This window comes from Eriocheir sinensis, unplaced genomic scaffold (genome assembly GCF_024679095.1).
Source record: "Eriocheir sinensis breed Jianghai 21 unplaced genomic scaffold, ASM2467909v1 Scaffold504, whole genome shotgun sequence".
In the NCBI taxonomy this organism is placed as follows: Eukaryota; Metazoa; Arthropoda; class Malacostraca; order Decapoda; family Varunidae; genus Eriocheir; species Eriocheir sinensis.
The window spans coordinates 13,488-38,836 of NW_026111837.1; the positions used below are offsets into that span (position 1 = coordinate 13,488).

At 37.8% G+C, this 25,349-nt stretch overlaps 1 protein-coding gene and 1 long non-coding RNA gene across 3 annotated transcripts in view; both read left to right on the plus strand.

The window, feature by feature from the left end:
• The first annotated feature begins 12,141 nt into the window (after nt 1-12,141).
• On the plus strand, nt 12,142-13,035 carry LOC126992825 (uncharacterized). The gene is made up of 2 exons (XR_007747100.1): nt 12,142-12,631; nt 12,986-13,035. It is a non-coding gene; the product is annotated as an uncharacterized LOC126992825 (long non-coding RNA).
• A 248-nt stretch (nt 13,036-13,283) lies between these two features.
• Nucleotides 13,284-25,349, plus strand: part of LOC126992822 (uncharacterized) — a 43,316-nt gene continuing 31,250 nt past the window's right edge. Inside the window, exons 1-2 of one of the 2 annotated variants that reach the window (XR_007747099.1) lie at nt 13,290-13,371; nt 13,653-13,754. Coding sequence is in view for 1 of the 2 variants with exons in the window: in XM_050851655.1 (XP_050707612.1) it covers nt 13,351-13,371 (21 nt within the window). In the remaining variant the exon portion in view is untranslated. Of the gene's footprint in view, nt 13,372-13,652; nt 13,755-25,349 lie in introns of both variants that reach the window. The other variant, XM_050851655.1, reaches the window with a different exon arrangement.

A 25,349-nucleotide genomic window follows, 5' to 3' on the forward strand; every position in this document is an offset into this window, starting at 1 on the left:
ATTATATTTTATTCTGGTGTATTCTGTTGTATTATCTTTTATTATGTTGTATTCTCTTTATTCTGTTGTATTCTGTTGTATTCTCTTTATTCTGTTGTATTCTGTTGTATTATCTTTTATTCTGTTGTTTTCTGTTGTATTATCTTTTTATTCTGTTGTATTCTTGTTTTATTCTGTTGTATTCTTTTATTCTGTTGTATTCTGTTGTATTCTCTTTATTCTGTTGTATTCTGTTGTATTCTCTTTATTCATTTGTATTCTGTTGTATTATCTTTTATTCTGTTGTATTCTGTTTTATTCTGTTGTATCTTCTTTCTGTTGTATTCTCTTTATTCTGTTGTATTCTGTTGTATTATCTCTTTTATTCTGTTGTATTCTGTTGTATTCTTCTATTCTGTTGTATTCTGTGTTATTCTCGTTAATTCTGTTGTATTCTGTTGTATTCTGTTGTATTCTGTTGTATTCTGTTGTATTCTGTTGTATTCTGTTGTATTCTCTTTTATTCTGTTGTATTCTGTTGTATTCTTTATTCTGTTGTATTCTGTTGTATTCTCTTTTATTCTGTTGTATTCTGTTGTATTCTCTTTATTCTGTTGTATTCTTTTATTCTGTTGTATTCTGTTGTATTATCTTTATTCTGTTGTATTCTGTTGTATTCTCTTTATTCTGTTTTAGTCTGTTGTATTCTCTTTTATTCAGTTGTATTCTGTTGTATTATCTTTTATTCTGTTGTATTCTGTTGTATTCTGTTGTATTCTGTTGTATTCTGTTGTATTATTTTATTCTGTTGTATTCTTTTATTCTGTTGTATTCTGTTGTATTCTCTTTTATTCTGTTGTATTCTGTTGTATTCTCTTTATTCTGTTGTATTCTTGTTGTATTCTCTTTTTATTCTGTTGTATTCTGTTGTATTATCTTTTATTCTGTTGTATTCTGTTGTAATATCTTTTCTTCTGTTGTATCTTGTTGTATCTTTTATTCTGTTGTATTTTTCTCTGTTGTATTCTGTTATTCTGTTGTATTCTGTTGTATTCTCTTTTATTCTGTTGTGTCTTTATTCTGTTGTATTCTCTTTTATTCTGTTGTATTCTGTTGTATTCTCTTTATTCTGTTGTATTCTTTTGTATTCTGTTCTTTTATTCTGTTGTATTCTATTTTATTCTGTTGTATTCTTTTTATTCATTCTGTTGTATTCTTTATTCTGTTGTTGTATTCTGTTGTATTATCTTTTATTCTGTTGTATTCTTTATTCGTTGTATTCTCTTTTATTCTGTTGTATTCTGTTGTATTCTGTTTTATTCTGTTGTATTCTGTTGTATTCTGTTGTATTCTCTTTTATTCTGTTGTATTCTGTTGTATTCTCTTTTATTCTGTTGTATTCTCTTTATTCTGTTGTATTCTGTTGTATTCTCTTTATTCTGTTGTATTCTGTTGTATTCTTGTTGTTTATTCTGTTGTATTCTGTTGTATCTTTATTCTGTTGTATTCTGTTGTATTCTGTTGTATTCTGTTATTTTTATTCTGTTGTATTCTGTTGTATTCTTTTATTCTGTTGTATTCTGTTGTATTCTCTTTTATTCTGTTGTATTCTGTTGTATTATCTTTATTCTGTTGTATTCTGTTGTATTCTCTTTTATTCTGTTGTATTCTGTTGTATTATCTTTATTCTGTTGTATTCTGTTGTATTCTCTTTTCTTTTATTCTTGTATCTGTGTTATTCTGTTGTATTTACTTATCTTTTATTCTGTTGTATTCTGTTGTATTCTCTTTCATTCTGTTGCATTCTCTTTTATTCTGTTGTATTCTGTTGTATTATCTTTTTATTCTTGTTGTATTCTGTTGTATTTCTTTATTATTCTGTTGTATTCTATTGTATTCCCTTTATTCAGTTATATTCTGTTGCATCTTATCTATCGCCGATTGAGTCATCGCCTGGTACACTTGTTGCCAAGTTCAGTGTCGGGACGTCACGTGAGGACTCCCATTAACTTTCTAAGCGACAAGTACCAACAAATCTGTGCTGACGCTGTCGGTACCCAGCCAATACAGTCTGTCGCTTTCTGTGTGCACTTGTTATGTACTCCACTGACACACTCCTGCTCCTGCCTCTCGGCTCCAAAGAACTCTGCCCACTGCACTGCCTGTGTATATGGCTTGAAGGACGAGCTTTTGCTGATGGCGTCCAAGGCTGTTAGAGTCAGGGTGCTCCACTGGTCCATAGTGGGAAAGCAAGCGTCCAGGCCTCCTCCACTGTAGGGCAGGGACGCATTGAGCCTGATGTGTTGCATTGCCTCCTGTGGCAGCCACCTGCACAGAAGCAGCCAGGCACTCCATGGACCTCCTCCAGACTCTCTAAAGGCAGCTGGCGACATCTCCAGCTCCGTGCACTTCTGAGCCGGAGGCTGGTGACGGCCGGGAGGAGTGGTTGCCAGCAGGTCCAGACTTCATGTTCACTGTGCCATGTAAGATGTCTGGCTACAGGGAAAAATGCAGGGCGCAAGCCCTGTTTACTGAGTGAGTCAACAACTGACAGAGGTTCTCTCTGCGGTGGGTGCAAGGCAGGCAGAAAACATCTCTACTATCCAACAGGAACCTCTTTATATATGGTTGCCTCACGTCACTATACGTCATTACTACGTCATGCAATTCATTGACTTTACACATAAGGCACTGAGGTGTGCACTCATGATATGGTCACATCCTCATAAGTGTTACATAAGAGTGAATATTCTTGAGTATTCCCATGGCTTGTTTATATGATTCTCGACCTTTAGCATAGTGCTGTCGTTAGTGAAGTGGTGGTTTCCAGAGCTATGGTGGTCTGAGACGCCCTTTTTACTTCCTGTGTGTTTCCATAATGGTTTGTTCTTCACACTGTCGCCCTGCTGTGTTGTGTTCTTCAAATTGTTCTTGTTATTAGATGAATTCCTACTGTTCATCATCGCTTTCTTCTTCTTTGTTTATTTGTGCCTGATCATCACTGTCAGAAGCACTGCATCTGTAGATGTAGGGCACCACACAAGTGCCTGCCTGCCTTTCACAGCCTTCCTTTTCTGTGTGTGTGTGTGTGTGTTGTGTTGACTTACTTTTATTTTTTCTTCCTAACTGCTTCTTTCCTGTCAACAGAGTGTCCAGAGGAAGGAAGAAGAGAGAAAAGGAAGGAAGTGAGTGGAGCCAGCTTTTTGGTGGCTTTTTCTTTGGCTATTGTCAGGTCAGGTCAAAGCTGGACATGCAGCTTTTTTTCCTTTGGTTCGTCAGAAGAGTGTTCTGGCCACACCTGCCAGTGTTAGATTGGAATTATAAGAACTCAGAAATTTGTAAGAAAAGTTTTTTGAGGAAACAGTTTTGTTGTTTGGAAGAAGAATGTGATGACTCTGTGAACCAGTCCTTCCACCTCCTCCTCCTCCTCCTGAGGTGTGAAGTGATAGCAGCACGTGTAGTGTGTTGGCATTGCACTGTGTTGTCAGTCTGGCAGCAGCAGTGTTCTGGGCTCATCCACTCATTGTAATGTTGGTTTTTCAGAGCGGTAGACCGCCATATACCTCCTCAAGGCGCCTCCTGCCCCTGACTGGCTGGTGACAGTCTGCTGCTTCTTTGGTGAGTAAGATCTGCTTAAGGAACGCAGGGCGTGTGTGCTCCCGTGTGGAAGCGAGCTGGTTTCAGCCAGCTGGCAGTTCACGGCGAAGGCTGCGTGCTATGTGTCCTTCGTATGGGAAATATGTCGGCCACCGTCTGCTGGAATGGGTACCAGGGGCGGCGTCATCGCCAGCGTTTCTGCGGGCTGCGATAATGCCAGGTTCGTGATTCTGTGCATGCGGAGCGGTGGTGCCGCAGGTGGTCCCCTCAATCCCCGGTCAGTATACACACTGCCTCGCCCTCCGCAGCATGGAACCGAGGCCCGGTATTGGCGGGTAGGTTTGCCACCTGCTGTCGGAGAGCTTCGATGACGAGGCACGTACCGGTCAAACATGTATGTCACTACGTCGTGCATCACTGCCAGCCCGTCCCTCACCCCATAGAAGGGACGCAGATGCCATACTTGTGCTTTATGTTGGTGCCAGTCACCCACCATGACCTTAAGGGACTAAATATCTGCATGTCGAAGTCGTCGGCGGCCTTCCGCTTGACCTCCTCTTCTGTCCACTCACGTCCCCTCCTGATCGCAGGCATGACTGTGGGCGGCGACTGCCCCAGATGATATCCTGTCCGAGCCGAGGTCCGTTGTCGGGGGTGCCCTGAGCTGGGTAGCAGGGACAGAAAGTCGGCGGTGTTGTTTTCCCAGGAGGCATTTGATTTGGAATCGGAACTGTGTGTCTGTTCTTGAGCCAGAGCCCAGTTGACAATGCTTCTGCCGAGCTGTCTCCCCTTGCAGCTTCTGCCAAGGGGTGGTGTCGATCACGATGGTGAGGTTTGGCATCCAGCAGGAACAACCCTTTTTGAGGCACCACACGCCACTGCCAGAGCCCCTTCCACAGCTGGGCAGTATCCAGCCTGTCAGGGTCAGGTGCCACCTGCCGCAGTATGGGGCGGAGGCCGATGCACAACTGCAGTACTGCTGGAGGATGACGAATCCGATGCCTCTCGGCTCCAGTCGGTGATGGCAGCGGTGGGGCGGGTTTTATCGTAATACGTCAGACCGTCCTGGCCAGCTGGCATATAGTGTCCTGGCTTGGCGGAATTTCTACTGAAGCTGGTCGTCCCAGTACACGTGTCTTCCGGCTGGTTTCTTCAGTAACTCCGGAAGGCGTTCATGATCGGCGCGGTGGCGAGGAAGGGGGCGAGCTGGTTTATGAAGCCATACCACGATCTGATGTCCGTGATGGATGGCTTGCCCGGCATGTGGAAGTCCCTGACGTGGGCGTACGGGCGTGATCTTAAGTGTCTTCCTTTGTGAGAAAATAAGGATATATATTTTTCATGGCGGGCTTGGGGCAGATACTTAGCCCATAACATAGTTTTCGTTTTCACGGCTAAAATAGATCTTTTCCTGCACTAGTCTCATGTACCCACGTGTGCACGGGCGTGGAAGGCTAATAGAGTAGGTGAATTCGTAATTAGGTCATGTTCGATGTCGAAGGATGGGTAAATGGGGTCAGTAAATTGCGTGGTGATAATTAAAGGGCAAGGGCTAACGGTAATGGAGGGGGCCTAATGGGTGTAGGTGAAACTCGAAAATGGATCATGTGAGGTGTCAAATACTGGGTAAATGGGGTCAGTAAATTGTGGTGATAATTAAAGGGGCGGGGTTAATGGTAATTGGGGGCTAATGAGTAGGTGAAACTCGAAAATAGGTCATGTGAGGTGTCAAATCATGGGTAAATGGGGTCAGTAAATTGCGTGGTGATAATCAGAGGGCGGGGTGAATGGTAATGGGGAGGGCTAATGGGTGTAGGTGAAACTCAATGGATCATGTGAGGTATCAAATACTGGAATAATGGGGTCAGTAAATTGCGTGGTGATAATGAGAGGGGGCGGGGGTTGATGGTAATGGGGGGCTAATGGGAGTAGGTGGATTTCGTAATAGGGTCATGTTCGGTGTCGAATAATGGGTAAATGGGGTCAGTAAATTGTGTGGTGATAATTAAAGGGGCGGGGTTAATGGTAATTTGGGGCTAATGGGAGTATGCGAAACTCGAAAATAGATCATGTGAGGTGTCAAATACTGGGTAAATGGGGTCAGTAAATTGCGTGGTGATAATCAGAGGGGGCGGGGGTGAATGGTAATGGGGGTGCCATTGGTGTTGGAAATCGTAATTTGTTCATGTTCGGTGTCGAATCATGGGTAAATGGTAAATTGCGTGAGTGATAATTAAAGGGGCGGGGTTAATGGTAATTGGGGGCTAATGTGAGTAGGTGAAACTCGAAAATAGGTCATGTGGTGTCAAATACTGGGTAAATAAATTGGTGCGTGATAATCAGAGGGGTGCCATTGGGTGTAGATGGAATTGTAATTGGTTCATGTTAGGTGTCTAATAATGGGTAAATGGGGTCAGTAAATTGCGTGGTGATAATTAAAGGGGGCGGGGTTAATGGTAATGGGGGGCTCATTGGGAGTAGGTGAATTGTAATTTGGTCATGTTCGGTGTCGAATAATGGGTAAATGGGGTCAGTAAATTGCGTGGTGATAATTAAAGGGGTGGGGCTAATGTTAATGGAGGGGCTAATGGAGTACGTGAAACTCGAAAATTGTTCATGTGAGGTGTCAAATACTGGGTTAATGGGGTCAGTAAATTGCATGGTGATAATCAGAGGGGCAGGGTTGATAGTAATGGAGGGCTAATGGGAGTAGGTGGAATTCGCAATTTGGTCATGTTCGGTGTCGAATAATGGGTAGATGGGGACAGTAAATTGCGTGGTGATAATTAAAGGGGGCGGGGGTTAATGGTAATGGGGGGGCTAATGGGAGTATGTGGAATTCATAATTACGTCATGTTCGGTGTCGAGTAATGGGTAAATGGGGTCAGTAAATTGCGTGGTGATAATTAAAGGGTGCGGGGATTTATGGTAATGGAGGGGGGCCCAATGGGTGCAAGTGAAACTCGAAAATAGGTCATGTTCGGTGTCGAATGATGGGTAAATGGGGTCAGTAAATTGCGTGGTGATAATTAAAAGGCGGGGTTAATGGTAATGGGGGCCATTGGGGAGTAGGTGGAATTCGTAATTAGGTCATGTTCGGTGACGAATAAGGGTAAATAGGGTCAGTAAATTGCGTGCTGATAATTAAAAGGGCGGGGTTAACGGTAATGGGGGCTAATGGGAGTAGGTGTAATTCGTAATTACCACGGCCTGATCATGTGCTACACTCATAATATGTATTCACCAAGGCCTGATCATGTACTAGACTCGTGATATGGCCCCGATCATATGCCCCTAGATGATTCACCATGGCCTGATCATGTGCTGGACTCGTGATGAGTTCACCACGGCCTGATCATGTGCTAGACTCGTGATTCACCATGACCTGATCATGTGCTAGACTCTGTTGTATTCTGTTGTATTCCTTTATTCTGTTGTATATTCTGTTGTATTCTGTTGTATTCTCTTTTATTCTGTTGTATTCTGTTGTATTCTTTATTCTCTTGTATTCTGTTGTATTCTGTTGTATTATGTTGTATTCTCTTTTATTCTGTTGTATTCTGTTGTATTATCTTTTATTCTGTATTCTTTTTATTCTGTTGTATTCTGTTGTATTCTCTTTTATTCTGTTGTATTCTGTTGTATTCTTTATTCTGTTGTATTCTGTTGTATTCTCTTTTATTCTGTTGTATTCTGTTGTATTCTCTTTTATTCTGTTGTATTCTGTTGTATTCTCTTTTATTCTGTTGTATTCTGTTGTATTCTCTTATTCTGTTGTATTCTGTTGTATTCTGTTGTATTCTCTTTTATTCTGTTGTATTCTGTTGTATTCTCTTTTATTCTGTTGTATTCTGTTGTATTCTCTTTTATTCTGTTGTATTCTGTTGTATTATCTTTTATTCTGTTGTATTCTGTTGTATTCTCTTTTATTCTGTTGTATTCTGTTGTATTCTCTTTTATTCTGTTGTATTCTGTTGTATTCTCTTTTATTCTGTTGTATTCTGTTGTATTCTGTTGTATTCTCTTTTATTCTGTTGTATTCTGTTGTATTCTCTTTTATTCTGTTGTATTCTGTTGTATTCTCTTTATTCTGTTGTATTCTCTTTTATTCTGTTGTATTCTCTTTTATTCTGTTGTATTCTCTTTTGTATTCTGTTGTATTCTGTTGTATTCTCTTTATTCTGTTGTATTCTGTTGTATTCTCTTTTATTCTGTTGTATTCTGTTGTATTCTCTTTGTATTCTGTTGTATTCTCTTTATTCTGTTGTATTCTGTTGTATTCTCTTTTATTCTGTTGTATTCTGTTGTATTCTCTTTTATTCTGTTGTATTCTGTTGTATTCTCTTTTATTCTGTTGTATTCTCTTTATTCTGTTGTATTCTGTTGTATTCTCTTTATTCTCTTTTATTCTGTTGTATTCTGTTGTATTCTCTTTTATTCTGTTGTATTCTCTTTTATTCTGTTGTATTCTGTTGTATTCTTTTATTCTGTTGTATTCTGTTTATTCTGTTGTATTCTGTTGTATTCTTTTATTCTGTTGTATTCTGTTTATTCTGTTGTATTCTGTTGTATTCTCTTTTATTCTGTTGTATTCTGTTGTATTCTCTTTTATTCTGTTGTATTCTGTTGTATTCTTTTATTCTGTTGTATTCTGTTGTATTCTTTTATTCTGTTGTATTCTGTTTATTCTGTTGTATTCTCTTTATTCTGTTGTATTCTGTTGTATTCTCTTTTATTCTGTTGTATTCTGTTGTATTCTCTTTTATTCTGTTGTATTCTGTTGTATTCTCTTTTATTCTGTTGTATTCTTTATTCTGTTGTATTCTGTTGTATTCTCTTTTATTCTGTTGTATTCTCTTTATTCTGTTGTATTCTGTTGTATTCTCTTTTATTCTGTTGTATTCTGTTGTATTCTCTTTATTCTGTTGTATTCTGTTGTATTCTCTTTATTCTGTTGTATTCTGTTGTATTCTCTTTTATTCTGTTGTATTCTGTTGTATTCTCTTTTATTCTGTTGTATTCTCTTTTATTCTGTTGTATTCTGTTGTATTCTCTTTTATTCTGTTGTATTCTGTTGTATTCTGTTGTATTCTCTTTTATTCTGTTGTATTCTGTTGTATTCTCTTTTATTCTGTTGTATTCTGTTGTATTCTCTTTTATTCTGTTGTATTCTGTTGTATTCTCTTTTATTCTGTTGTATTCTGTTGTATTCTCTTTTATTCTGTTGTATTCTCTTTTATTCTGTTGTATTCTGTTGTATTCTGTTGTATTCTGTTGTATTCTCTTTTATTCTGTTGTATTCTCTTTTATTCTGTTGTATTCTGTTGTATTCTCTTTTATTCTGTTGTATTCTGTTGTATTCTCTTTTATTCTGTTGTATTCTTTTTTATTCTGTTGTATTCTGTTGTATTATCTTTTATTCTGTTGTATTCTGTTGTATTCTCTTTTATTCTGTTGTATTCTGTTGTATTCTGTTGTATTATCTTTTATTCTGTTGTATTCTGTTGTATTATCTTTTATTCTGTTGTATTCTGTTGTATTCTCTTTTATTCTGTTGTATTCTGTTGTATTCTCTTTTATTCTGTTGTATTCTGTTGTATTCTCTTTTCTGTTGTATTCTGTTGTATTCTCTTTTATTCTGTTGTATTCTGTTGTATTCTTTTATTCTGTTGTATTCTGTTGTATTATCTTTTATTCTGTTGTATTCTCTTTATTCTGTTGTATTCTCTTTTATTCTGTTGTATTCTTTTATTCTGTTGTATTCTGTTGTATTCTCTTTATTCTGTTGTATTCTGTTGTATTCTGTTGTATTCTCTTTTATTCTGTTGTATTCTGTTGTATTCTCTTTTATTCTGTTGTATTCTGTTGTATTCTGTTGTATTCTCTTTTATTCTGTTGTATTCTGTTTTATTCTGTTGTATTCTGTTGTATAATCTTTTATTCTGTTGTATTCTGTTGTATTCTGTTGTATTCTCTTTATTCTGTTGTATTCTGTTGTATTCTTTTATTCTGTTGTATTCTGTTGTATTCTCTTTTATTCTGTTGTATTCTGTTGTATTATCTTTTATTCTGTTGTATTCTGTTGTATTCTCTTTTATTCTGTTGTATTCTGTTGTATTCTGTTGTATTATCTTTTATTCTGTTGTATTCTGTTGTATTATCTTTTATTCTGTTGTATTCTGTTGTATTCTGTTGTATTATCTTTTATTCTGTTGTATTCTGTTGTATTCTCTTTTATTCTGTTGTATTCTGTTGTATTCTCTTTTATTCTGTTGTATTCTGTTGTATTCTCTTTTATTCTGTTGTATTCTCTTTTATTCTGTTGTATTCTGTTGTATTCTCTTTTATTCTGTTGTATTCTGTTGTATTATCTTTTATTCTGTTGTATTCTGTTGTATTATCTTTTATTCTGTTGTATTCTTTTGTATTCAAGTTTTATTCTGTTGTATTCTGTTGTATTCTCTTTTATTCTGTTGTATTCTGTTGTATTCTTTTATTCTGTTGTATTCTCTTTTATTCTGTTGTATTCTCTTTTATTCTGTTGTATTCTGTTGTATTCTCTATTATTCTGTTGTATTCTCTTTTATTCTGTTGTATTCTGTTGTATTCTCTTTTATTCTGTTGTATTCTGTTGTATTCTCTTTTATTCTGTTGTATTCTGTTGTATTCTCTTTTATTCTGTTGTATTCTGTTGTATTCTCTTTTATTCTGTTGTATTCTGTTGTATTCTCTTTTATTCTGTTGTATTCTGTTGTATTCTCTTTTATTCTGTTGTATTCTGTTGTATTTTTTATTCTGTTGTATTCTGTTGTATTCTGTTGTATTCTGTTGTATTCTGTTGTATTCTCTTTTATTCTGTTGTATTCTGTTGTATTCTGTTGTATTCTGTTGTATTCTCTTTTATTCTGTTGTATTCTGTTGTATTCTCTTTTATTCTGTTGTATTCTGTTGTATTCTCTTTTATTCTGTTGTATTCTGTTGTATTCTCTTTTATTCTGTTGTATTCTGTTTTATTCTGTTGTATTCTGTTTTATTCTGTTGTATTATCATTTATTCTGTTGTATTCTGTTGTATTCTCTGTTATTCTGTTGTATTCTTTTATTCTGTTGTATTCTCTTTATTCTGTTGTATTCTGTTGTATTCTCTTTTATTCTGTTGTATTCTGTTGTATTCTCTTTTATTCTGTTGTATTCTGTTGTATTATCTTTTATTCTGTTGTATTCTGTTGTATTCTCTTTTATTCTGTTGTATTCTGTTGTATTATCTTTTATTCTGTTGTATTCTGTTGTATTATCTTTTATTCTGTTGTATTCTCTTTTATTCTGTTGTATTATCTTTTATTCTGTTGTATTCTGTTGTATTCTGTTGTATTATCTTTTATTCTGTTGTATTCTGTTGTATTCTCTTTTATTCTGTTGTATTCTGTTGTATTCTCTTTTATTCTGTTGTATTCTGTTGTATTCTCTTTTATTCTGTTGTATTCTGTTGTATTCTCTTTTATTCTGTTGTATTCTGTTGTATTATCTTTTTTTCTGTTGTATTCTCTTTTATTCTGTTGTATTCTGTTGTATTATCTTTTATTCTGTTGTATTCTGTTGTATTCTCTTTTATTCTGTTGTATTCTGTTGTATTTTGTTTTTCTGTTGTTTTATGTTTTCTGTTGTTTTTCTGTTGTTTTCTTTTGTTTTTGTTTATGTTGTTTTTCTGTTATTTTCTGTTGTTTTTCGGTTGTTTTTGTTTTGTGTTGTTTTTCTTTGCTTTCTGTTGTTTTTGTTGTTTTACGTTGTTTTTCTGTTGTTTTTCTGTTGTTTTCTAATCTTTTCTGTTGTTTTTCTGTTGTTTTCCGTTTTTTTTCTGTTGTTTTTTCTGTTGTTTTCCGTTATTTTTCTGTTGTTTTTTTGTTGTTTTCTAATGTTTTCTGTTGTTTTTCTGTTGTTTTCTGTTCTTTTCTTTTGTTTTTCTGTTGTTTCCTGTTGTTGTTTTTTGTTTCCTGTTGTTTTTCTGTTGTTTCTTGTTGTTTTTCTGTTGTTTCCCGTTGTTTTCTGTTGTTTTTTCTGTTGTTCTCTGTTGTTTCCTGTTGTTTCCTGTTGTTTTCTGTTCTATTCTGTTGTATTCTGTTGTATTTTAATGTATTCTGTTCTATTCCGTTGTTTTTCTGTTGTTTCCTGTTGTTTCTTGTTGTTTTTCTGTTGTTTACCGTTTTTTCTGTTGTTTTCTGTTGTTTCCTGCTGTTTTCTGTTTTATTCTGTTGTATTCTGTTGTATTTTAATGTATTATGTTCTATTCCGTTGTTTTTTGTTGTATTCTGTTGTATTCTGTTGTATTTTAATGTATTATGTTCTATTCCGTTGTTTTTTGTTGTATTCTGTTGTATTCTGTTGTATTTTAATGTATTATGTTCTATTCCGTTGTTTTTTGTTGTATTCTGTTGTATTTTAATGTATTCTGTTGTCTATTCTGTTGTATTCCAGTGGTGTATCAGAATTGGTGTACGTTTAGAAATAAGGGACGTTTATGCATTTTTTCATTGACATGGAAAATCACAAACGTTTGCTTAATTATGGACGAACGGCTTCGAGTTGCCTCGTGCAATATCAGGTAATGTGGCCTAAATACTGACCACTGGGGGGCGTGGACTATTACAACATAATTTAGAGGTGTGCCGGCAGGTGTGTGAGGTGCCAGGTCAGGTGTGCCAGCGTTAGTTACCCCGTTAGGAGCGATTCTAACACCCGCGTCATCGGGGGCCGCCGGACCTGAGCGCAGCCCCGTACAGACAGTTTTTCTTACGTTGTGTCACTAATTATCGTTTGCAAGAGTCGCCACAACGCCCCACGCATTCACTGTCGATGGGGAAAGGCTTTCCTACACTGGCGTTAGCGTAGATGATGTAATATTGCAGAAAACAAGCTCAAATGTTCTCGGCGGGCGGAGCGGGGCGGGGCGGGGCAGTTTGACATTCACCTCGTAACAAAATTTTCGTCTTCACGGCTAAAATACATCTTTCCTGCACTGGTCTCATATATCCACGTGTGCACGGGCGTGGAAGGCTGACGTGGGCGTACGGGCGTGATCTTAAGAGTCTTCCTTTGTGAGAAAATAAGGATATATATTTTTCGTGGCGGGCTGGGACAGTAACCTAGCCCGTAACATATTTCTCGTTTTCACGGCTAAAATACATCTTTCCTGCACTAATCTCATGTATCCACGTGTGCACGGGCGTGGAAGGCTGTCGTGGGAATCAAACTCGGGCTCTCGTTTGTGAGCCGAGTGTGCTAACCACTGCACCACGAAGCCCCCTGCTGGGTTGGGGGGTGGGCGGTTAGTTTGCATATGTGGACATTTTTTGTGGTGTGTAGTGGGCTGGTGTAATAGTGGTTTAGGTCTGGTAATTCCTTGTATTTTACAGAAACCACTACATGCCGGAGATGACCCGACCCGCCCCGCCCCAACCAACCATCATGACCTGCCCGCCCCCTGGCATACATTGTTAAGAAATGCCTGCTGTTAATGGATATTCCAGTCCATAGCTATGTGGGTGTGTTATAAATACCCTTGACTTGCATCCCTGTACTGTAAGATTCAAACAATTCTAACCTAACCTTGGGAGTAGGAGTTAGGTAGCATATTAGCTTTGCATACCAATTTTGAGACACTGACTGTTCATTTCTGATAAATATATGATGCCTGTTATTATTTATAAGGTTATAGTTTCCAGAAACCCCTAAATGACCGACTCTTCCATGCCTGAGATGACCCGCCCTGCCCTGCGTCATGACCTCCCGGCATACATTGGTAAGAAATGCATACCACTGTTGATGGTTACACAAGCCCATAGCTGTGTGAGGGGTGATTTTTTCTCATTTTTCTTGCTTAGAGGGACCATTACGAAACATGATCCCTCGCTGCTTCCGCCGGGTCAATAAAAAAAGAAAACTAACCTAATCTAACCCCGTCTGAGAATTTACTCTGAAAATTTCTCGTATTCCATTGGTACCTTGATTCCTTGGTACTACTTATTCCTGCTTTGGTCAGTATATGATGCTCTTTATTATGGGGATGCTGCTATTTTACAGAAACCGTGCGCTGAATGGGTGACTTTTCAATGCTGGAGGTCCACTCCCTGACCCCCCGCCCTGCCCCGCCCCGCATGTCACGACCTGCCCCTGCGTCAGTTGGTAAGTAATGCGTAATACTGTTAATGGTTATCCAGCACACAGCTAGGTGGGCAATATTGTTGTCATATATATTACCCATGAGCTGGTTCTGTTTAAAGCAAGAATTATTACCTCATAAAACCTAACGTGTGCCGCTGATGCAATACATTGTCCGAGGTGTGATCGGATCGCTAGGAAGCTTACTGTTATTTAATTCTAACCTAACCTAATGAACAAGACCTAACATGACACCTGACTGACCTGTGTCTCTGCCAGAATACAATGGCTGTTATAAAACTTTTCACATTTTTTTCAGAAGTTTTCAATATTCTGTAAGCTGTTAGTTAGTATTAATGAAATGCCAGAATTTTCTCTTCACACTCCCATCGACAAAAAAACCGCGTGTAACACGAAACAAATCCAGATAAAGAAAGGTTTATGACGCCGCGGGGATCGAACCCGCGACCAGCGTAACGCGAGAGCTACTTGCTTTACCGGCCAGCCAGACCGCCTTTAAGCCCCCTGGGTTATGCGGAGCGTTGTGGGCAGAATCGTGTCACTACATTAAGATACTAACATAATGTATTAAACCTCCTGTGAAACGTCGCTAATATGTATATTGTATACCTACCACCGTCAGGGTAAGTGTCAGGAGGGATTTTAAGTGTCTTCCACCAAATTGTCTGAGGTGGTGGGCACTTTTTCATTATATATATGTTTAGTGTATTTACTCATGAGAATATTGTTTACATGAGTTAGTTTACTTTTTACAACTCTTAAGCTGAATTACAATTATTAGATTTAAAACCTCAATTCCACCAACAGTTATAAATACTGTTAATCTTATAGCTCAGGTCAAATTACAGCTACTCTTCCTCGCACTCGGTCTCCTCGCTTTGCGCGGTGCCAGCCGCACGAGCAGCCTCCCTCCACCACCTGTGGCGTCGCGACGGGCGGCCTCGTGAGCACAACACATGGCCCTCAGGGCGTCGACACTGCCGATTGAGTCACACGCCTGGTACACTTGTTGCCTCAGTGTCACGTCACGGAGGACTCCCATTAACTTTCTAAGCGACAAGTACTCCGACAAATCTGTGTTACGCTGTTGGCACTTAAAGGCACAGTCTGTCACTTTCTGTGTGCACTTGGTTATGTACTCACTGACACACTCCTGCTCCTGCCTCACTCCAAAGAACTCTGCTCACTGCACTGCCTGAGTAGATGGCTGAAGAACGAGCTTGCCGATGGCGTCCAAGGCCGTGGGTGGAGTCAGGGTGCTCCACTGGTCCATAGTGAAGCGTGCGTCCAGGGCCCACTGCAGGGCAGGGACGCATTGGAGCCTGACGTGTTGCACTGCCTCCTGTGGCGGCCACCTGCACAGAAGCAGCCAGCACTCCATGGACCTCCTCCGTGACTTAAAGGCGGCTGGCGACATCTCCAGCTCGCACTTCTCTGGAGCGGAGGCTGGTGACGGCCGGGGAGGAGGCATGTTGGGGTCCAGACTTCCGTTCACTGTGCCATGTAAGATGTCTGGCTGTGAGTGGTAACTGACAAAAGGTTCGCCTGGTGCATCACCCTCCAAGATACATCTGTGCCCAACAATGGATCTGAAAATTATTATTCCTACTAGAAATGAATATAATGCTATGGACTGGGGAGGAGCATAACGGGGTGTGTGTGTGTGTGTGTGTGTCATACAAACATCCAGCCAGTGAGGCCGCTGCAGTTTCCCGCGCATGGCTGCGGTGACGGTCACGCGTCAGTGCTGTAGACGGGCGGCTGCAGGTCGGAGGACCGGAGCCACTCTGTTGTACCTCTGGCCTGTCTCCCGGGGGTTGCGCCGTGGATGGCCTCAGATGCTTTCTGTTCCTTATGGAGACGCCCCAGTCTGACAGCATACTGTCTGTGGTCTGGCTTCACCACGAGGCCCAGGTTAGATGACTGGTTTTGGACCCTCACAGCAGGAGCCTGGTGTGCTGCTTGCCTCCCGGGCTTTGTTGTCGTCCGCCATCTGCACCTCTCGCCTGCGGGCGTCCAGCCCCACTGTCCGTCAACCATGAGCTGCCAGCGTTGGTACTCCATCTCGCAGCTGCCTGCCCGCTGCAAACTGGGCTGGGGACCTGTCTCTCCTCTTAGCGGGTGTTGAGGTACCGTAGCAGAGCCAGCGCCATCCTGTCAGTGTCGAGTTTGCCTCCGTCGCCGGTGTTGGGCACGATGAGCCTCTTTGTCGGCAGAAAACATCACCAACACGCCCCATTTTCAGGAACCCATCATCCGTCGATACTTGCCAGGTTCGGGGCCCCAGCGGGCGAAGTATCGCCGCAGTTGCATCTTGATTCTCTGGGACGTGGCGCCGTGTGGAAGTGAGCTATTTCCAGCCAGCCGGCAAGCCTGTCGGCGTAGGCCATGTACGTGTGTCCTTCGTGCTGGAACATGTCGGCCACCGTCTGCTGGAACGGGTACTCAGGGGGCGGCGTCATCGCCAGCGTTTCAGCGGGCTGCGATGGGGCGCGTGTTTCGCATTCTGTGCATGCGGAGCGGTGGTGCCGCAGGTCCCCCTCAATCCCCGGCCAGTATACACACTGCCTCGCCCTCCGCAGCATGGAACCGAGGCCCTGGTGGCTGGCGTGTAGGTTTGCTGCTACCTGCTGTCGGAGAGCTTCGGGATGACGAGGCGCACGTACCCTGGTCAAACATGTATGTCACTACGTCGTGCATCACTGCCAGCCTGTCCTCACCCCATAGAAGGGACGCAGGATGCCACTTGTGCTTTATGCTGGTGCCAGTCACCCGCCATGACCCTGGCGACTAACATCTGGTACGTCGGGTCGTCGGCGGCCTTCCGCTTGACCTCCTCTCCGTCCACCACGCGTCCATCCCGATCGGTGCAGGCTACGACTGCGGCGGCGACTGCCCCGATGATATCCTCGTCCGAGTCGAGGTCCGCTGTTGTCGGGGGTGCCCTGAGAGCTGGGTAGCGGGACAGAAAGTCGGCGGCGGTGTTGCTCTTCCCAGGGAGGTATTTGATTTGGAATCGGAACTGTAGTGTTCGTTCCTTGAGCCTGAAGAGCCTGGGGTTGACAACGCTCGTCAGAGCTGTCTCCTAGGAGCTTCACAAGGGGGTCGGTCACGATGGTGAGGTTTGGGCATCCCAGCAGGAACAACCTCGCCTTTTGGAGGCACCACGCCACCGCCAGAGCCTCCCCTTCCACAGCTGCGTATCCAGTCTCGGCGGCACAGGGCCAGGTGCCACCCGCCCTTACAGCAGTATGGGGCGGAGGCCGATGCACAACTGCAGTACTGCTGGAGGATGACGAATCCGATGCCCTCTCGGCTCCAGTCGGTGATGGCAGCGGTGGGGCGGGTTTTATCGTAATACGTCAGACCGTCCTTGGCCAGCTGGCATATAGTGTCCTGGGCTTGGCGGAATTTCTACTGAAGCTGGTCGTCCCAGTACACGTGTCTTCCGGTTGGTTTCTTCAGTAACTCCCGGAAGGCGTTCATGATCGGCGCGGTGGCGAGGAAGGGGGCGAGCTGGTTTACGAAGCCATACCACGATCTGATGTCCGCGATGGATGGCTTGCCCGGCATGTGGTAGCCCCTGACGTGGAAGACTGACGTGGGCGTACGGGCGTGATCTTAAGTGTCTTCCTTTGTGAGAAAATAAGGATATATATTTTTCATGGCGGGCTTGGGGCAGATACTTAGCCCGTAACATAGTTTTCGTTTTCACGGCTAAAATAGATCTTTCCTGCACTAGTCTCATGTACCCACGTGTGCACGGGCGTGGAAGGCTAATGGGAGTAGGTGGAATTCGTAATTAGGTCATGTTCGATGTCGAATAATGGGTAAATGGGATAAGTAAATTGCGTGGTGATAATTATAGGGGGCGGGGGCGAACGGGACGGGCGGGGGGGCTAATGGGTGTAGGTGAAACTCGAAAATGGATCATGTGAGGTGTCAAATACTGGAATAATGGGGTCAGTAAATTGCGTGGTGATAATTAAAGTGGGCGGGGGTTAATGGTAATTGGGGGCTAATGAGTAGGTGAAATTGAAAATAGGTCATGTGAGGTGTCAAATACTGGGTAAATGGGGTCAGTAAATTGCGTGGTGATAATCAGAGGGGGCAGGGGTGAATGGTAATGGGGGGGGGGGTGCCATTGGGTGTAGATGGAATTAGTAATTTGTTCAGGTTCGGTGTCGAATAATGGGTAAATGGGGTCAGTAAATTGCGTGGTGAAAATTAAAGAGGGCGGGGTTAATGGTAATGGGGGGCTAATGATTAGGTGGAATTCGTAATTTGGTCATGTTCGGTGTCGAATAATGGGTAAATGGGGTCAGTAAATTGCGTGGTGATAATTAAAGGGTGGGGGCTAATGTTAATGGAGGGGGGCTAATGGAGTACGTGAAACTCGAAAATGGGTCATGTGAGGTGTCAAATACTGGGTTAATGGGGTCAGTAAATTGCATGGTGATAATCAGAGGGGGCAGGGGTTGATAGTAATGGAGGGGGCTAATGGGAGTAGGTGGAATTCGCAATTTGGTTGTGTTCGGTGTCGAATAATGGGTAGATGGGGACAGTAAATTGCGTGGTGATAATTAAAGGGGGCGGGGGTTAATGGTAATGGGGGGGCTAATGGGAGTATGTGGAATTCATAATTAGGTCATGTTCGGTGTCGAGTAATGGGTAAATGGGGTCAGTAAATTGCGTGGTGATAATTAACGGGGGCGGGGCTTTTTGGTACTGGCGGGGGGCCCAATGGGTGCAAGTGAAACTCGAAAATAGGTCATGTTCGGTGTCGAATGATGGGTAAATGGGGTCAGTAAATTGCGTGGTGACAATTAAAAAGGGCGGGGGTTAATGGTAATGGGGGGGGGGGCCATTGGGAGTAGGTGGAATTCGTAATTAGGTCATGTTCGGTGGCGAATAAGGGGTAAATAGGGTCAGTAAATTGCGTGCTGATAATTAAAAGGGGGCGGGGGTTAACGGTAATGGGGGGCTAATGGGAGTAGGTGTAATTCGTAATTACCACGGCCTGATCATGTGCTAGACTCATGATATGTATTCACCAAGGCCCGATCATGTACTAGACTCGTGATATGGATTCACCATGGCCCGATCATGTGCTAGACTGTGGTATGAGTTCACCACGGCCTGATCCTATGCGTGACTCGTGATGTGTTCACCACGGCCTGATCATGTGCTAGACTCGTGATATGTGTTCACCACGGCCTGATCATGTGCTGGACTCGTGATATGTGTTCACCACGGCCTGATCATGTGCTGGACTCGTGATATGTGTTCACCACGGCCTGATCATGTGCTAGACTCGTGATATGTGTTCACCACGGCCTGATCATGATATGTAATCACCACGGCCTGATCATGTGCTAGACTCGTGATATGGATTCACCATGACCCGATCATGTGCTAGACTCGTGGTATAAGTTCACCACGGCCAGATCATGTGTTGGACTCTTTTATTCTGTTGTATTCTGTTGTATTCTCTTTTATTCTGTTGTATTCTGTTGTATTATCTTTTATTCTGTTGTATTCTGTTGTATTGTCTTTTATTCTGTTGTATTCTGTTGTATTATCTTTTATTCTGTTGTATTCTGTTGTATTCTCTTTTATTCTGTTGTATTCTGTTGTATTATCTTTTATTCTGTTGTATTCTGTTGTATTCTCTTTTATTCTGTTGTATTCTGTTGTATTCTCTTTTATTCTGTTGTATTCTGTTGTATTCTTTTTTATTCTGTTGTATTCTGTTGTATTATCTTTTATTCTGTTGTATTCTGTTGTATTCTGTTGTATTCTCTTTTATTCTGTTGTATTATCTTTTATTCTGTTGTATTCTCTTTTATTCTGTTGTATTCTCTTTTATTCTGTTGTATTCTCTTTTATTCTGTTGTATTCTGTTGTATTCTCTTTTATTCTGTTGTATTCTCTTTTATTCTGTTGTATTATCTTTTATTCTGTTGTATTCTGTTGTATTCTCTTTTATTCTGTTGTATTCTGTTGTATTATCTTTTATTCTGTTGTATTCTGTTGTATTCTCTTTTATTCTGTTGTATTCTGTTGTATTCTCTTTTATTCTGTTGTATTCTGTTGTATTATCTTTTCTTCTGTTGTATTATCTTTTATTCTGTTGTATTCTGTTGTATTATCTTTTATTCTGTTGTATTCTGTTGTATTCTGTTGTATTCTCTTTTATTCTGTTGTATTCTCTTTTATTCTGTTGTATTCTGTTGTATTATCTTTTATTCTGTTGTATTCTCTTTTATTCTGTTGTATTCTGTTGTATTATCTTTTATTCTGTTGTATTCTCTTTTATTCTGTTGTATTCTGTTGTATTCTCTTTTATTCTGTTGTATTATCTTTTATTCTGTTGTATTCTGTTGTATTCTCTTTTATTCTGTTGTATTCTGTTGTATTATCTTTTATTCTGTTGTATTCTGTTGTATTCTCTTTTATTCTGTTGTATTCTGTTGTATTATCTTTTATTCTGTTGTATTCTGTTGTATTATCTTTTATTCTGTTGTATTATCTTTTATTCTGTTGTATTCTCTTTTATTCTGTTGTATTCTGTTGTATTCTCTTTTATTCTGTTGTATTCTGTTGTATTCTCTTTTATTCTGTTGTATTCTGTTGTATTCTCTTTTATTCTGTTGTATTCTGTTGTATTCTCTTATTCTGTTGTATTCTGTTGTATTCTCTTTTATTCTGTTGTATTCTGTTGTATTCTCTTTTATTCTGTTGTATTCTGTTGTATTCTCTTTTATTCTGTTGTATTCTGTTGTATTATCTTTTATTCTGTTGTATTCTGTTGTATTATCTTGTATTCTGTTGTATTATCTTTTATTCTGTTGTATTCTGTTGTATTCTCTTTTATTCTGTTGTATTCTGTTGTATTATCTTTTATTCTGTTGTATTCTGTTGTATTATCTTTTATTCTGTTGTATTCTCTTTTATTCTGTTGTATTCTTTTATTCTGTTGTATTCTGTTGTATTCTCTTTTATTCTGTTGTATTCTCTTTTATTCTGTTGTATTCTGTTGTATTCTCTTTTATTCTGTTGTATTCTGTTGTATTCTCTTTTATTCTGTTGTATTCTCTTTTATTCTGTTGTATTCTGTTGTATTATCTTTTATTCTGTTGTATTCTCTTTTATTCTGTTGTATTCTCTTTTATTCTGTTGTATTCTGTTGTATTATCTTTTATTCTGTTGTATTCTCTTTTATTCTGTTGTATTCTGTTGTATTCTCTTTTATTCTGTTGTATTCTGTTGTATTCTCTTTTATTCTGTTGTATTTTGTTGTATTCTCTTTTATTCTGTTGTATTCTGTTGTATTATCTTTTATTCTGTTGTATTCTGTTGTATTCTCTTTTATTCTGTTGTATTCTCTTTTATTCTGTTGTATTCTGTTGTATTCTGTTGTATTCTCTTTTATTCTGTTGTATTCTGTTGTATTATCTTTTATTCTGTTGTATTCTGTTGTATTATCTTTTATTCTGTTGTATTCTGTTGTATTCTCTTTTATTCTGTTGTATTCTCTTTTATTCTGTTGTATTCTGTTATATTCTGTTGTATTCTCTTTTATTCTGTTGTATTCTGTTGTATTCTCTTTTATTCTGTTGTATTCTGTTGTATTCTGTTGTATTCTCTTTTATTCTGTTGTATTCTGTTGTATTCTGTTGTATTCTCTTTTATTCTGTTGTATTCTGTTGTATTCTCTTTTATTCTGTTGTATTCTGTTGTATTATCTTTTATTCTGTTGTATTCTGTTGTATTATATTTTATTCTGTTGTATTCTCTTTTATTCTGTTGTATTCTGTTGTATTCTCTTTTATTCTGTTGTATTCTGTTGTATTATCTTTTATTCTGTTGTATTCTCTTTTATTCTGTTGTATTCTGTTGTATTCTCTTTTATTCTGTTGTATTCTGTTGTATTCTCTTATTCTGTTGTATTCTCTTTTATTCTGTTGTATTCTGTTGTATTCTCTTTTATTCTGTTGTATTCTGTTGTACTCTGTTATATTCTCTTTTATTATATTGTATTCTGTTGTATTATCTTTTATTCTGTTGTATTCTGTTGTATTCTCTTTTATTCTGTTGTATTCTGTTGTATTATCTTTTATTCTGTTGTATTCTCTTTTATTCTGTTGTATTCTGTTGTATTATCTTTTATTCTGTTGTATTCTGTTGTATTCTCTTTTATTCTGTTGTATTCTGTTGTATTATCTTTTATTCTGTTGTATTCTGTTGTATTCTCTTTTATTCTGTTGTATTCTGTTGTATTCTCTTTTATTCTGTTGTATTCTGTTGTATTATCTTTTATTATGTTGTATTCTGTTGTATTCTCTTTTATTCTGTTGTATTCTGTTGTATTCTCTTTTATTCTGTTGTATTCTGTTGTATTCTGTTGTATTCTCTTTTATTATGTTGTATTCTGTTGTATTATCTTTTATTCTGTTGTATTCTGTTGTATTATCTTTTATTCTGTTGTATTCTCTTTTATTCTGTTGTATTCTCTTTTATTCTGTTGTATTCTGTTTTATTCTGTTTTATTCTGTTGTATTCTGTTGTATTATCTTTTATTCTGTTGTATTCTCTTTTATTCTGTTGTATTCTGTTGTATTATCTTTTATTCTGTTGTATTCTCTTTTATTCTGTTGTATTCTGTTGTATTATCTTTTATTCTGTTGTATTCTCTTTTATTCTGTTGTATTCTGTTGTATTCTCTTTTATTCTGTTGTATTATCTTTTATTCTGTTGTATTCTGTTGTATTATCTTTTATTCTGTTATATTCTCTTTTATTCTGTTGTATTCTGTTGTATTCTCTTTTATTCTGTTGTATTCTGTTGTATTCTCTTTTATTCTGTTGTATTCTCTTTAAATCTGTTGTATTCTCTTATTCTGTTGTATTCTGTTGTATTCTCTTTTATTCTGTTGTATTCTGTTGTATTCTCTTTTATTCTGTTGTATTCTGTTGTATTCTCTTTTATTCTGTTGTATTCTCTTTTATTCTGTTGTATTCTGTTGTATTCTTTTATTCTGTTGTATTCTGTTGTATTCTCTTTTATTCTGTTGTATTCCCCTTTATTCTGTTGTATTCTGTTGTATTATCTTTTATTCTGTTGTATTCTCTTTTATTCTGTTGTATTCTGTTGTATTCTCTTTTATTCTGTTGTATTCTGTTGTATTATCTTTTATTCTGTTGTATTCTGTTGTATTCTCTTTTATTCTGTTGTATTCTGTTGTATTCTCTTTTATTCTGTTGTATTCTCTTTTATTCTGTTGTATTCTGTTGTATTCTCTTTTATTCTGTTGTATTCTGTTGTATTCTCTTTTATTCTGTTGTATTCTCTTTTATTCTGTTGTATTCTGTTGTATTCTCTTTTATTCTGTTGTATTCTGTTGTATTATCTTGTATTCTGTTTTATTCTGTTTTATTCTGTTGTATTCTGTTGTATTCTGTTTTATTCTGTTGTATTCTCTTTTATTCTGTTGTATTCTGTTGTATTCTCTTTTATTCTGTTGTATTCTGTTGTATTCTGTTGTATTCTGTTGTATTCTCTTTTATTCTGTTGTATTCTGTTGTATTCTCTTTTATTCTGTTGTATTCTGTTGTATTCTGTTGTAATCTCTTTTATTCTGTTGTATTCTGTTGTATTCTCTTTTATTCTGTTGTATTCTCTTTTATTCTGTTGTATTCTGTAGTATACTCTTATTCTGTTGTATTCTGTTGTATTATCTTTTATTCTGTTGTATTCTGTTGTATTATCTTTTATTCTGTTGTATTCTCTTTTATTCTGTTGTATTCTGTTGTATTCTCTTTTATTCTGTTGTATTCTCTTTTATTCTGTTGTATTCTGTTGTATTCTCTTTTATTCTGTTGTATTCTGTTTTATTCTGTTGTATTCTCTTTTATTCTGTTGTATTCTGTTGTATTCTCTTTTATTCTGTTGTATTCTGTTGTATTATCTTTTATTCTGTTGTATTCTGTTGTATTCTGTTGTATTCTATATTTTTCTTTTGTATTCTGTTGTATTCTCTTTTATTCTGTTGTATTCTGTTGTATTCTCTTTTATTCTGTTGTATTCTGTTGTATTATCTTTTATTCTGTTGTATTCTCTTATATTCTGTTGTATTCTCTTTTATTCTGTTGTATTCTGTTGTATTCTCTTATTCTGTTGTATTCTCTTTTATTCTGTTGTATTCTGTTGTATTCTCTTTTATTCTGTTGTATTCTGTTGTATTATCTTTTATTCTGTTGTATTCTGTTGTATTCTCTTTTATTCTGTTGTATTCTGTTGTATTCTCTTTTATTCTGTTGTATTCTGTTGTATTCTGTTGTATTCTCTTTTATTCTGTTGTATTCTGTTGTATTCTCTTTTATTCTGTTGTATTCTGTTGTATTCTTTTTTATTATCTTTTATTATGTTGTGTTCTGTTTTATTCTCTTTATTCTGTTGTATTCTGTTGTATTCTTTTATTTTGTTGTATTCTGTTGTATTCTTTTATTCTGTTGTATTCTGTTGTATTCTCTTTTATTCTGTTGTATTCTCTTTTATTCTGTTGTATTCTCTTTATTCTGTTGTATTCTGTTGTATTTCTTTTATTCTGTTGTATTCTGTTGTATTCTCTTTTATTCTGTTGTATTCTGTTGTATTCTGTTGTATTCTCTTTATTCTGTTGTATTCTGTTGTATTATCTTTTATTCTGTTGTATTCTCTTTTATTCTATTGTATTCTGTTGTATTCTCTGTTATTCTGTTGTATTCTTTTATTCTGTTGTATTCTGTTGTATTCTCTTTTATTCTGTTGTATTCTGTTGTATTCTGTTGTATTCTGTTGTATTCTTTTATTCTGTTGTATTCTGTTGTATTCTTTTTATTCTGTTGTATTCTCTTTTATTCTGTTGTATTCTGTTGTATTCTCTTTTATTCTGTTGTATTCTCTTTATTCTGTTGTATTCTGTTGTATTCTTTTTATTCTGTAGTAATCTCTTTTATTCTGTTGTATTCTGTTGTATTATCTTTTATTCTGTTGTATTCTGTTGTATTCTCTTTTATTCTGTTGTTTTCTGTTGTATTCTGTTGTATTCTCTTTTATTCTGTTGTATTCTCTTTTATTCTGTTGTATTCTGTTGTATTCTCTTTTATTCTGTTGTATTATCTTTTATTCTGTTGTATTCTCTTTTATTCTGTTGTATTCTGTTGTATTCTGTTGTATTCTGTTGTATTCTCTTTTATTCTGTTGTATTCTCTTTTATTCTGTTGTATCTTTGTATTCTGTTGTATTCTCTTTTATTCTGTTGTATTCTGTTGTATTCTCTTTTATTCTGTTGTATTCTGTTGTATTCTCTTTTATTCTGTTGTATTCTGTTGTATTATCTTTTATTCTGTTGTATTCTGTTGTATTCTCTTTTATTCTGTTGTATTCTCTTTTATTCTGTTGTATTCTGTTGTATTCTCTTTTATTCTGTTGTATTCTGTTGTATTATCTTTTATTCTGTTGTATTCTGTTGTATTCTCTTTTATTCTGTTGTATTCTCTTTTATTCTGTTGTATTCTCTTTTATTCTGTTGTATTCTGTTGTATTCTCTTTTAT